This window comes from Pongo pygmaeus, chromosome 6 (genome assembly GCF_028885625.2).
Source record: "Pongo pygmaeus isolate AG05252 chromosome 6, NHGRI_mPonPyg2-v2.0_pri, whole genome shotgun sequence".
Classification (NCBI taxonomy): domain Eukaryota; kingdom Metazoa; phylum Chordata; class Mammalia; order Primates; family Hominidae; genus Pongo; species Pongo pygmaeus.
Genome location: NC_072379.2, coordinates 104,637,069 through 104,651,941, shown reverse-complemented (window position 1 = coordinate 104,651,941; position 14,873 = coordinate 104,637,069). Strand labels below are relative to the sequence as shown.

Here is a 14,873-nt window from a genome sequence, read left to right as displayed (position 1 = left end):
TGATTGGATGTCTGGAGGGGTCTGAAGGATGGCCACGCTATTCTGATTTATAATCTTCAATTTCAATTTTGGTTTTGACCGTTTTCTTCTTGGAACTGTAACTGAGAGGCTCTGTAACTGAGTCATCCCTGATTCAGTCAAACACACAACATCCTGGGTATAAGTCTTGGGTGGGTCTAAAATTACAAAATCCCAAGAATACAAATTTAAACTTTCATTTTAAATTTGACTGATTACTGTTCCAAAATACCCATGTCAAGGGAATGTGACTGTAGTTCTAGAAAGCAATTACGTATCTATGAAATGCATGAATAATTAACTTCATGATACCCAATAAAAACTAGGAACAATAGGTCAAACTTCCTTGGATTATAGGCAGAAAAGTTGCATGTTTTTAAAAAATGGTCTTCCTGGGCCAGGTGCGAGGGCTCATGCCTGTAATCCCAGCACTTTGGGAGGCCGAGGCAGCAGGCAGATCACGAGGTCAGGAGATCGAGACCATCCTGGCTAACACAGTGAAACCCTGTCTCTTCTAAAAATACAAAAAATTAGCCGGGCGTGGTGGCGGGCACCTGTAATTCCAGCTATGCGGGAGGCTGAGGCAGGAGAATCGCTTGAACCCAGGAGGCGGAGGTTGCAGTGAGCCGAGATCGTGCCACCGCACTCCAGCCTGGGTGACAGGGCGAGACTCCGTCTCAAAAAAGTCTTCCTGGCATTTCTATTTTCATGTCCCAATAAAAAGAGTTAGAAGCACTGCAACTAAATGCAATGCTCAGCTAATCCACTATGAGCTTCTTCCTGGAAAAGATCAAAAGGCAGGGATCTATTTACATAAGAGAAGAGAGAATACTCCAGAAGCTTATCTGGAAAAATCAGAGTATCAACATAATTACTAATAGGGAGAAGTAATAAATAAGTACAAATCCTGCAGATTTAATTTTAAATATACAAAACTGTTGTTCCTTAGAACAATTCCTGTACTATCCAAATGTTTTTGTATCAGGTGCTATTAAATACAAGTATTCAAAAGAATGACTGTTTAATAAGAATATCATATTAATCACCATACTAGACTTATTAATTATTTTAAAAATTAAGAGATTGAATTAATTCTAAAAGAAATCTGTTTGCTAACTAGGCCGTATTTTCTGCTAACTGATAATTAAGCACAGTAATATATCAATGAAACCAAAGCAAGTATGGCATTAATGGTTATTCTAAGAGCTGTTATTTTCATTGCCAACTTGCTGAAATTTATAGGAATACTGCCCCAGCAAAGCTGGATGACATTTTATATATCATTGTGGGAATGATTACCAACATTACGAAATTTGGATAGAACACCCATATGATTGAAGCAGGTTTGACAAGTGGTAAGCCAATTATGTAAAAATTAAGCAAAGTAAATCAATTAAATTAAGTAAAGCATTTCAAATTTTACCTAGCTCTTTAACTTTTGTGACAATTTGTGCTACAAGTGAAGATTCACAGCAGTCTGAGGAAGGCACTGAAGCGAAAAAAAAAAATCCAGGTAATTCTTTTCAGAAAAGGTAAAGTGTATTTAAATACTTATATATGATTAAAATTTCTGTTTCTATACTTATTTTATTAAAATAAATGTTTGAACACTAAAGTTAAAAGTGCTTTTTAAAGCAACAACAAAACAAGAAGTGATGAAGGAAATACTCAAGTCGTGGAGGAAAACCTGGCTAAGAAAGAATCAACATACTGGATTTTGACATATTGTCAATAACTACAAGATCATGTTCCTTGGAAGCAAAATTATAGTTTACATCTAAAATATATGCTTTTTATTGTTTCATGTAAATTGTTTTATAACAAGTTGTGATAAGTCATGTATAACCAACAATAATATTTTTCATAAAATACTTGTCAAAGTAAGTTTCACAAAGACAAAATAGAGTAGAGCTAAGCTAATTCATTGGTTATGGACAGTCAGGTGCAAGTGAGTGGTACAAGAGTGCAGACTCACAGTTTAAATTATTCTCTTACCATTAGACGCAGGCATATAGGGTCTGCACATGCTACAATCAAAACCAATGTCTGCTACATTTTCCACTTCTTCCTCAGTATTTAAGTTCTGACAAACTGCATGCATCCATCTAAAAAGACCATATTTGTACATTTTTTTTAAAAAAAAGGAATACACTGAGAACTGCTACCTTTTAAAACCTGTAACACTGAGTCTTCAAACGTAAAAGCCCGAAGCCTCACATGCTCCTCCTACCTTGCTCTTTTCTCCTAACTATCCCTATCCATAAAGCTAAGAAGGAAATAAAAAGGAATGAGAACAACTATTAGAGAGGAAGCAAAGCACATTACATAAGGAAGCTAATTATTTTATCATCATATATTAAATATTTCAAAGACAGCAAGGAAGCTAGTTAGGGCAAACACAAAGGTATTCAGAAAACTGCAAATGGCAGTGCTAGCATATATGTGCTCCAGGTAATGCATCTAATTTGAAGTAGACATATCTCATGTAAAGCAATGTTGAATGGTAATTGGGAAATAAAGTAAAAAGTTGTCTTGCAATGGAACAAATAATTAGTAGCCAGAGTCCCGAGAATACTGTACTACTGATAAAATAATACTATTAATAATAACATATGTTCACTGCTTAACTTCTAAAGAGTACAACAATATACCAATGAAAGCAAGGAAACATTCTTGATTTTGAAATTCCACATAATTACGTAGGGAGGGCAGAAGGCGCTATCTAATATCTAGATATCTAGTATCTAGAGCTTTAAGAAAAAGTGGTTTAAGGAGAACAGATTGTGTTAGATATTTTTTATAATCTATTAAAAGATTCAGAAACCCTTCATAAGAAACGGCATAGATGAAGGCAATAATTCTCCACCTAATTTCAAGGGATTCCTAAACCCTCAAAAAGGCCTAAATTAAAAATCTTTAGTCTTGGGCGGACACAGTGGCTCACGCCTATAATCATAAAACTTTGAGGGGCTGAGGCGGGCGGATCACAATGTCAAAAGATGAGACCATCCTGGCCAACATGGTGAAACCCTGTCTCTACTAAAAATACAAAAATTAGCTGGTCGTGGTGGCGTGCACCTGTAGTCCCAGCTACTCGGGAGGCTGAGGCAGGAGAATCGCTTGAACCCAGGAGGCAGAGGTGGAGGTTGCAGTGAGCCAAGATAGCGCCACTGCACTCCAGCCTGGCGACAGAGCAAGACTCTGTCTCTAAATTTAAAAAACAAAACAAAACAAAAAAAAAACTTTAGTCTGGAGTTGAGAATTCAAAACAGGAAATCACTTCTGTAAGTTTCTAGGTGACTAAAAATCTACAAGGCAAATAGTTCTGTACCTAAAACTTGTGATTAAGGAAAAGCTATTTTCCATTTTTTTTGCTACATTTCAAAGAGAAAAGCTTTAAAAAGATGAAAAAATAGCACAATACCCATCACATTGTCTACATTGCAGAATAAGATCTTCTTCTCTATAGTTTCGATAGCAGACTGGACAGGAAGATAAGCTTGCACAAGGAGCACACTGTGTGTAATTGTTCTGCCATTCACATCTTAGACCTGCAGATGTTGCTCCACAGCATCTGCACCAAACACACCTGAAATCCAAATCCCCCCGAAAAGTCTCAATTTTATTTTCATAGTTACTCGGTTACTGTAATTCAGGAAGCTACATACGAACCTAATGGGGGAAATGATTTAATGTGTATGTGAAAATTTTTCTGATTAGTGGTGTCTATCATAGAATATGTGTATTATTCAATTAAATAGGTGTGGCTAATTTTTAAAAACTAAAGTGGTATGAGAAAGCTCTGAACTTGAAAGACTAACAAGGCAAACAAACTCTAGAGTACCGTTTGCACTTCCAGCCTCCTTTGCGAACTGTCTGCAATGGAGGGTCTAGGCAGTAGGTGTGATAACTTACGTCACAATCATCACACAGCAGGAGTCTTCTTGGGTCAGTTGCCTTCCCACAGGCCTCACACACAGTGCACTCAAGACACCTCCAACCTTTGCTAAGAACCACTTTAGTGATCTGTAAAAGGAACAACCAATCCATGGGATTTATGCATTAACCTAACATAATCAAATATACTATATAAATTAATATGGTGCTTATGTACCTAGAAGCAGAAAAGAGGCAATCAATTAGCATTTATTGAGCACCTACGGAGGCCCAATACTGGGTTGGGCATGTTCATACACGCTTTTAGGAGCCTACTGAGCAGAATAATAGAAAATGACACATATTTTAATGCCTTTTTAAAGTCCACATAATTACCTTATGCTGTATATTTAATGTCCACTATATTTATAGATATAGTGACCAGATTTTAAAGAAATCAAGTAAGCTTCCCTATTATTGATACATAATTTGAAAATACAACAATATCTCCATCTACATTTCCATGCTTAGAATCAATAGAAAAAAATACCAAAAAAATTAATGTAAAGCATGAGTTCTTAGGGACAATTTATGATCTTAGAGGATTTCTATTTAGACTATGAAGCTAGGAATTCTGAAGTTCACATTCACTCCTCTGTTTATTCTCCCCTCTCTCAAGGGTATAAGTTAGTAGAATATTTGGGAATCTCCAAATCCCTAATAAACTCCTGAAGGAAGCCACACCACGTAATATTAAGATTGTGGAACTTCTTAAAGATCTCAAAAGACTAGGATCCTCAGACAGAACCAATCAAGTGCCCACATTATAATGAAACAGCAAGTAATGAGTGTACAGAATAAAAATTCAGATCATGAGGTGCACGAAAGCCTAAAAGCTACCAGAGAAGAAAATAGAAGAGTTAAATTCAAAGGAACACCCATCAGAACGGCACCAAACTTCCCAACTCCAGATGCTAGAAGAGTATAAGTTTCCAATTCTACAGGGAAATACTTTTCAAAGTACAATTCTCAACCTAGCTACACAAGCAACTGTGTGTGAAGACAGAATACATTGTAGACACAGGAAGACTCAAAATTCAGTTCCCTCATTCTCCTTCTAATAAAGTTACTTAGAGATATGCGGAACAGAATGAGGATGTATTATAAAGAAAAGGAAGACTTGGGATCTATAAATCAACAGGTCCAACAAAGGACATCAGGCCAGGGAAGTTTAAGGATGAGAACAACACACCTAGAAGCCACTGGCACATATCAGAGCAGGAGAAGGGAATGTCTAGAAGGAGGGTAGGACTTCTCCCAGAAAAAAACAGTACTTTAAAAAATAATCTTATATGATAGTTCTAGAGTAGGCAAAAACAAAGAACAAATGGAGAGTCACTATTACTTTCTTGTTATTAAAAACTCCATGAAAGACAAAAGAAACTCATAGTATACTGTTTATATCTGCAGTGAACATTTACTGAGTCATAACCAACACCTTATTAATTGAACTAAACATAGTAATACAACTATATTGGGAGAAGGAAGGAGGTGTATTTTAAGACCTAAATCAGAATTTATTTATTCATAGCAGAAAGTCAACAAAATCTAGCATTGATAAAGCAGCAAACCAGTTGATTATTTACAGCTATAGCATTAACCACAAGAAAAAAGACCTGAAAAGATTAAAAGTGATTGCCTCAGATGTGGAGGTAGAGTAAGACAAGAGTTGGTTGTTCATTACAAGGCCTTTTTTTTTTTTTTTTTTTTTGAGATGGAGTCTTGCTCTGTTGCCTGGGCTGCAGTGCAGTGGTGTGATCTCAGCTCACTGCAACTTCCACCTCCCATGTTCAAATAATTCTCCTGGCTCAGCCTCCTGAATAGCTAGGACTACAGGAATGAGCCACTACACCCGGCTAATTTTTGTATTTTTAGTAGAGATGGGGTTTTACTGTGTTGGCCAGGCTGGCTTAAACTCCTGCCCTCAAGTGATCCACCCGCCTCGGCCTCCCAAAGTGCTGGGATTACAGGTGTGAGGCACCACACCCGGCCCATTACAAGGCTTTTAATGTCATTTGATTTTTAAACATGTATATTTATTATTTTGATTAGCTTATTGATTTTTAAGAATTTGTCTTAGATTACCAAGTTAATATATTATTTGCCCAAATGAAGGAAATGGCCTGGGGTAAGATCAGGGTGGCTTAGAGCAGTAGCCAGCAAACATTTCCAATAAAGGGCCACAGAGTAAATAGAAAGTTTTGAGGGCCATATGATCTGTTGCAACTTTATAAAAACTCTGCCAGTGTAATGCAAAAACCGCTACAAATATATGTAAACAAAAGAACATGGCCATATTTCAATAAAAGTTTATTTGCAAACACAGGAAATGGGCCAGATTTAGTCTATGGGCCAGTCTGCCTGACCCTGGCTTAAACAATGACCTGAAGATAAAGTGGCAGACAGATCTGAGGTGTTTAGTGGCAGAATTTTTAAAATATTTATCTTCATTCCTACTAAGTTTTCTTCACAGATACCTGTGGTCCCTTTTATAACCAAACTCTCAAGTTTCTCAGCTTATATTCACTCTTCAAAACACTACAGTCTGGTCTCTACACCCACATCCACTCATAACTGCTTAGGCCAGGCTTGTCAAGACCTTCTTATTCTCAAATCTAATGGAAACATTAGTGTTTGTGTTTCTTGACTTCTAGTACTTCAACACTTCAACAATTTCTCCCTCTTTGAAATTTCCTTTTAACCTAGGTACTGGGCTTGTACTATCATTTTTTTCTTCCGTTGAACCAGTTTAACCCTAGTTTTAAAAGTTTTTTCAAATAAGATGTCATCCAGGATTCCATCCATGGCACCATGTCCAAAGTTGATACAGATATGTTTTATAATCTAATACGGATACACACTTCAACTATAACGGAGTAGGTGGGACCAGCCTGTTCTCCCATAAGATAGTAGAAAATTGGACAAAGTGTATGAAACAACTGTTTTCAGATATTGGACAACACATAGTACAGGAGACAGTGGTCTCTGAGAGGAAGGAAACACTCAGGGAGTCCTATGATACTCTGCCTAGAAACGTTTTCCAGAACACTGCCCAGGGAGGAAGAACCTCAGCAGAGTACAATCAATGGCCTCGCTGAGGTTAGGGAAGGCGAGGCAGTGGAATTTGCAGGACACAGTACTCAAAATGAAGAAGCAATAAGGACTAAGAGCTCCAGAAATCTACAAAGGATCCCCTGAAGTCTTTGGTGGAACACCAAGCCGTACTTCTAGAAGCCCAAAGACCCACAACCAGGGGAAAGTACATCTACTGGGAATTTGTAAGCTGCACAATTACCAGAGCTTGCAAAAGGCTCAAAGACAAGTGAAGCACAACCAGTCAGAGTACAAAGACACTGGTGAACAGGGGGTAGAATTCAGTAGAGATCCCAGAAAGGCCAAGTAGAGGGTTAAACTAATGCTAGGACCGCAGCTACCAAAATGTGGTCTAGGGAACCCCAGTGGGTCTGTAAAGTTAAAACAAGTTTAAATAATACTAAGATTTAATTTGCCTTTTTTCACTTTAATTCATTCACAATTATACAGTGGTGTTTATAGAGGCTACATGTTGTATCATAATATTACATTGACATCGTACAGGTTGTGCTTCTGTAGTCTTGTGTTATAAAATGTTCCTAGTTTTAATTTCTAAAATGCTGAATAGTCCATAGTTAAAATCCTCATAAACAAAAACTATGGAGTCCCCAGTAATTTTAAAGAGTGTTAAGGTTCTAAAACCATAAAGTTTGAAAATATCCACCTTAGAGTGAAGGATTTCTAGACTTGCCCCAGCAAGCTTAAAAAGAAGGTTCAAAGGTATCAAACTTATCCACAAACAATTGCCTCCTACAATAAAAATGCAAGCTGAGCCAATTCACATATCCCTAGTATATTTCTAGATACTGCTGTATTTCCCAATGAGACTGCAGTATTCTGTACTGTCCAAAACAGTGTCATCGTGTAAAAGGAACCACACATGATTTTTAAAAACAGGAATTCAAATTCTAGCTCTACCAGTAACTAGGTGTTTGATAGTGCACTAATTGTCCAATCTTAACTTATGTAAGTCGTACTCATCTGTAAAATGGGAATTCGGTAATTGTTGGGTGGGTTAAAAGAAATACATTACTATCTTGAAAGGGATCTTATTCAATTTCCTTAGGTCCAAAACATTAAGTATTCTAAAAAACAAAATCTAATGATAGCAGCAACTTTTATACAGAATGTAAAGCACAAAGAAGAAAAGAAGCATGTTTTATGCATATATAACTCTATTTTTTAATTGGCTTTATATACTCTGCATTTTTCAGTCACATACCACGAGCAACTAATTTTAAAAGACTACATAAATTAACCGTACTAGTCTTCTATTTTGGATAGTATTAATTACAATCTTTCATTTTGATTCCTAAATTCACAAAAACCTGTATTACCCTATAAAATAAATACTAGTGTAGTTATCAACAAAGAATTCTGAAGGAGATAATGTTGATTTGCTTACTATACTGACATTTTACTGACAATGATATAATACAGTGATGTTTGAAGGGCAGGGGAGAAAGGTATAAAAATCACTCATGGTCCACAACCTGTTATTGAAACTGAGGTTAGTATTTATATTACATGGTATGGCAGTACTAGAAAAGATTTACTTGTGGAGTATACAGTTTAAGACCTCTGCTGTACAGCCATACCTCCATGCTTGCTTCCAGTGGCCATGACACTTTATTCAAATATGTAAGTTTTATTAAGACTGAGTTCTTAAAAAGAAAAAACCAAGAACCTTAGATACAACTAGTGAAGTATTGAGACCTGTCCACATTTAAAACCAAGCACATGACACCACTTAAAAGGTTCCCCAGAAAGCCTCTATCCTGAAATGCTTGAAAGTGAGCAGTGCTGACTCTCGATTATTACCAATTGCATTAAATATGACACTTGTTTTGTTTCTTTTGGCTATAAGGAGAAAATGTCATTTTGTATACGAGTGAGCATAGAGGAGAGAGAATGCGGGAAAGAACAGAATGGGCTAATAATTTTTTGCTAAATACTCCAGTTCTCAGCTTTTTAAATCAACAGACAAAATGAATCAGCTAAACCTAAAATCTTTGTGAATAGTATAAATTGTCTTTTAAATTAAATGCATATATTTTTATGTTTTACTTTTTCAAGACAAAAGCAGGATATTAGTACAACATAAGATTTATAGAGGAGCAAATTTCTTGAGATAGGAAGCCCTTAAAAGCAGTATTTAAAGTACTTAAATACTGTCACATATGTTTAATAATCATAATACTTAATTGTGAGAACTGGGAGCTCATGTTACTACTAAAACCAAATAAAAATTCAATACATATTTGTTAACTCAATTTAAGGATATTTACCTTAATACTGACACAGTATGGATGGTAACACTGACCACACTGAGAACAGGCAAGTAATCTTCCTTCTGCTCCTTGGCCAAAACTGCCACAAACTACACACATATCCTGAAGTTAAGAAAACAGAACATATTTTAAATGGAGACTAAGCTAAAACCCTACAAATTTTACTTTAAAAACACCTTCTTAACTAATATAGCTCTATAGCTAAATATTGGATGACTTCTGTGTATATGAGATAAAGCAGAAATGTGCAAGGAGGAATTCAATGAGGAAGACAGTAAATTGTCAAGTTCAAACCTGATTCAAAGTGAACTTGTCACTGCTAGAAAACAACACAACTGTATTGTGCATAGAGTTTTCTTCATCATCCTTATTTGATGAAATATCTGCAGCAGACACCTATAAAAAGCAAAATATAAAAAATACGAAGTTATATTTTTCACTTGTTTTACACTTAACTGGAAAGCTTCAGAAAATTCATAATCAAAACATATATTTTTGCTAAGGTCTAGAATAACAATTCCAAATATTAATGCTAAGATTCTACTGTAAAACGGAGTCATGACATTTTATTATTCACCTAATTCTCTCTTTAGAGGTAGAATTCCTATAGACCAAGAAGTAATGAGAAAATATAATAAACCTGTTTTAGTAAGACTTGATTATGCAGAATTCTAATCAAGAAACTATAAATGATAATATTATATGTATGTACACACACAATCTATCACTATTTTAATGACAAACACTTGGGATCTGCAATGTAGCTAGTCTGAACTGAGATGTCCTGTAAACATAAAATACAGCACATAATTACATATTACATGTTGAAATGGTAATATTTTAGATATATTGGTCGAAACGGAAGGCATTAAAATTAATTTTGCCTGTTCACTATAACCTTTATTTTGTTTTGAGAGGAGTTTCACTCTTGTTGCCCAGGCTGGAGTGTAATGGCGCGATCTCGGCTCGTTGCAACCTCTGCCTCCTGGTTCAAGCTGTTCTCCTGCCTCAGCCTCCCAAGTAGCTGGGATTACAGTTGTCCACCACCATGCCCAGCTAATTTCTGTATTTTTAGTAGAGACGGGGTTTCACCATATTGGTCAGGCTGGTCCCTAACTCCTGACCTCAAATGATCCACAGTACCCAGCTCACTGTAACTTTTTAATGTGGCTACTAGGAAGTTTTAAATTGCATATGTGGTTCTCATTATATTTCTATTAGCACCGCTTTAGAATATTATTTTGAATAACATCAAAATTTCAGTATTAGCCAAATGATTATCAACCAATATTGTTCAGTCTGGACTTAGTTCTATTTGACTAAATCAACTGAGTACCCACTGGTTTGTTAATAATTTCTAGAGTGATTATGAAACAAAATAAAGCTCTGAACTAGAAGTTGTAGAAGAAGACAAGGAGGGCACTGCCAAAATCATAAAATACAATCCTCTTTCTTTAAAAGGCTTACAACCTAAGCCTGGAAAGACAGAGTTGAAACACAACAGGTTACATTCAAGGTCAAAACATAAAACAACTGAACTACTTTTCTTGAGGAACAACTGAAAGAAGATTAACCAGCTGGGTGTGGTGGCTCATGCCTATAATCTTAGCACTTTGGGAGGCTAAAGTGGGTGGATTGCTTGAGCTCAGGAGTTCGAGACCAGCCTGGGCAACATGGTGAAATCCTGTCTCTACCAAAAATACAAAAAACAGCCGAGCGTGGTGGCACACGCCCGTAGTCTCAGCTACTCAGGAGGCTGAGGCAGGAGAATCACTTGAACCCAGGAGGCAGAGGTTACAGTGAGCCAAGATTATGCCACTGCACTCCAGCCTGGGTGACAGAGAGAGACCCTGTCTCAAAAAAGAAAAAAAAAGAAGGACTACATCTCAGTATTTTTCAATACAAATACATTTAAAAGCAGTTTTTTTGTTTGTTTGTTTGTTTGTTTTTGAGATGGAGTCTCGCTATGTTGCCCAGGCTGGAGTGCAGTGGCGCAATCTCGGCTCACTGCAAGCTCTGTCTACCAGGTTCACGGCATTCTCCTGTCTCAGCTTCCCGAGTAGCTGGGACTACAGGCGCCTGCCACCATGCCCGGCTAGTTTTTTGTGTTTTTAGTAGAGATGGGGGTTTCACCATGTTGGCCAGGCTGGTCTTAAACTTCTGACCTCAAGTGACCCACCTGCCTCAGCCACCCAAAGTGCTGGGATTACAGGTGTGAGCCACTGCACCTGCCCTTGGTTTTTTCATATTTTATCAGATTCATCTATATCTCAATTGTTTTGGTGAAGTTGTACATGATATTTTTAAAATTCCAGTTGATTGCTTATTGCTAGTATATGGGAATATAATTGGCTTTTGTATGTTGATTTTTGTATCCTCCAATCTTACTAAACTCACGTATTAGTTCTAGTAGCTTTTTTGGTAGATTTGATCAGATTTTCTGTTGACACCAAAGGTTATCAAAACTTTTCATTCTCAAACTATTGTCTTACTAAAGATAGGAAATCTTTTATAGACTTGTCACAAAACAGTCTCTGCTGCAGCTAATCAACTTTCCATTGTAGTATGAGAGCAGCCAGGGAGGATACATACATTAATGAACACAACTGTCTTCCAATAAAACTTTATTTACAAAAACAAGAAGCTGGCCCATTGGTTGGAGTTTACCCACCCCTATTATGTGATCATGCTTGTGAATAAACACAGTTTTACTTCTTCCTTCCAACCTGGATGCCTTTTATTTCTTTTTCTTGTCTGACTTCACTGGCTGGAATCTTCAGCACAAGGTTTATTTCCTAAAGTTGTGAAAGCAGACATTCCTGTGTTGTTCCTGATATGGGGAAACATTCAGTTTTTCATCGTGACACATTTTTCATCATGACACATTAGTTGTAGGTTTATCATAGGTGCTTTATATCATGCTGATGAAATTTGTTTGTATTCTTAGGTTGCTGAGAGGTTTTTTTTTTAAATCAAGAATTAATGTTAAATTTTATCAAATGCCTTTACTCAAATTATCATCTGGTTCTACTCTGATATTTTAATGTTAAACCTTGCATTTTAGGAGAAACCCAATTTGTTTATGATGTAGTCTCCTTTTAAAATGTCACTGGAGCCAGATACGGTGGCTCACGCCTGTAATCCCAGCACTTTGAGAGGCCAAGGCAGGAGGATTGCTTGAAGCAGGTGTTCAAGACCAGCCTGGGCAACAAAGCAAGATGCTATTTCTATTCACAAAAATAATTATATATATAATTTATATGTACATATAAATTGAGTTACATATATAGTTTATATATATCTATATATAGATATATATAAATTGAGTACAATTCGAAATTTTTTAAAGTATTTTTAGTGTAGTTTTAAGTTCACAACAAAATCGAGAGTCAGGTACAGAGATCGACCAAGTACTCTCTGCCCCCAGACATGTATAGCCTCCCTCATTATCAGTATGCCTCACCATAGTGGTACACTTGATATGATTGATGAACCACAAACGACATGTCATAATCATCCAAAGTTCATAGTTTATATTAATGTTCATTCTTGGTGTTGTACATTCTGTGGGTTTAGACAAAGACCTGTATTCATCATCATAGTATTTTACAAAATATTTTCTCTGCTTTAAAATTCCCTTTTGTTTCACCTATCTGTCCTTTCCTGCCCTTCCATACCCCAGGCAACTGCTGAACTTTTTACTGTAGTCATAATTTTGCCTTTTCTAGAATGTCATATAGTTGGAATCATATAGTACGTACCCTTCAGATTGGCAGCTTTCACTTGGTAGTATGCATTTATGGTTCCTTCATGTCTTCTTATGACTTGATAGCTCATTTCTTTTTAACATTGAATACTAGTTTATTATATGACTGTACCAGAGGTTGTTCATTCACCTATTGCAGCATATCTTAGTTGCCTCAGAAATTGGTTAAATTTTTATGTCAACATTCATGATGGAGTTTTCTTTTTTGTAATATCATTGTTTGGTTCAGGGTAATGCTAGCATGACAGAATTAGTTGTGTTGTATTTCTCCTCTTTATTTTGCAGGGGAGAAGTTGTGTAAAATTATGTTCCATCTTCCTAAAATGTTTGGTAACATTCACCAGCAGAGCTAGCTGGGCTGGGAGTTTTCTTTGTGGGAAGATTTTACCTACCACTTTATTTTCTTTGGTAAATATAGAGTGACTGGGTTATCTATTTCTTGATTGAGCTTTGGTTATTTTTGTGTTTCAAGGGCTGTGTCCATTTAAGTTGTCATGTTTAGTTACATAAAGCTCACACTATTATCTTGCTATTCTTTTAGTATCTGTGAATCTAGAAAAATGTCACATTACTTATTTCTGAAATTAGTAATTTGTATCTTCTCATTTTTATGATTAGCCTGGCTAGATGGAGGTTTATCACTTTCATTCCCTTCCTCAAAGTGTTCGGCTTTATTGATTTTCCTATTGCTTTTGTTTTATTGGTTTCATCTGTGATGTCATGGTTTGTTTGGCCTGCTGTCACAAAATACCATAGACTGTGTAGCTTATAAACAACAGAAACTAACTTCTCACACCTGGAGGCTGAAAAGTCCAAGATCAAGGTGCTGAAAGATTTGGTGTCTAGTGAGGGACCAATTCCCGGTTCCTAGGTTCCGTGTTTTCCTCTGTGTGCTTCCTATGGCAGAATGGGTGAATGAGCTCTCTGGTGTCTCTTATACAAGGACACTCATCCCATTCATGAGGGCTTGGATTCCATGAGCTAATTGTCCCCACAAAGCCTCAGTTTCTAGTAATATCACCTCTGTGATCAAGTTTCAGCATATGAGTTTTGAGAGGACAAATGTTCAGACCATAGCAGACATCTATTATATCATTTCCTCTGGTTCCTTTGGGTTTAATTTGCTCTTTTCTTCTTAGTTTCTTCTTTTTTACTTTCTTAAGATAGAAGTCAAGGTCATTGATTTGAGAGTCTTCCAGTATAGACATTGAGCACTGAAACTTTTTATTTAACTACTGTTGTAGCTACATTCCATAAATTCTGACATGTTGTAGTTTTATTTTATTTCAGTTCAAAATAGTTTCTAATATTTCTTTGCATCACCTCTTTGGCCTAACGTTATTTAGATATGTGTTACTTTGTTTCCAAATTTTTTAGTATTTTGATGAGATATTTTGTTACTGATTTCTAATTTGATTGCTCTGTGGTCAGGGACCATACTTTGTATGACTTAAATCCTTTTGACTTAATTCTTTTATGAAGACTTACTGTATGGCCTAGAATATGGTCTGTTTTGCTAAGTGTTCCATGGGTCCTTGAGAAGCATACTGCTCTTCAAGTCTACTCTAGTCTTACTGATTTTCTGCCTCCTTGTTCTGTCATATATTGAGTAAGCGATATTGAAATCTCAGACTATACCTGTGAATTTGTCAATTTCTTCTATCAGTTTTTGCCTCATGTATTTTGAAGCTGTTATGTTACTAGGTACATAAACATTTAGGATTATGTGCTCTTGATTAATTGAACCATTTATCATTATGAAATAATTT

The 14,873-nt window shown here is 36.2% G+C and overlaps 1 protein-coding gene across 1 annotated transcript in view; it reads right to left on the bottom strand.

Moving 5' to 3' along the window:
- LOC129041574 (histone-lysine N-methyltransferase 2C-like) overlaps positions 1–12,885 on the bottom strand; it is a 44,252-nt gene extending 31,367 nt beyond the window's left edge. Inside the window, 8 exon segments of the mRNA XM_063668471.1 lie at positions 1–176; positions 1,442–1,507; positions 2,014–2,123; positions 3,443–3,607; positions 3,863–4,044; positions 9,336–9,440; positions 9,633–9,734; positions 12,802–12,885. Coding sequence (XP_063524541.1) covers positions 1–176; positions 1,442–1,507; positions 2,014–2,123; positions 3,443–3,607; positions 3,863–4,044; positions 9,336–9,440; positions 9,633–9,734; positions 12,802–12,885 — 990 coding nt within the window.
- Positions 12,886–14,873: the final 1,988 nt, after the last annotated feature.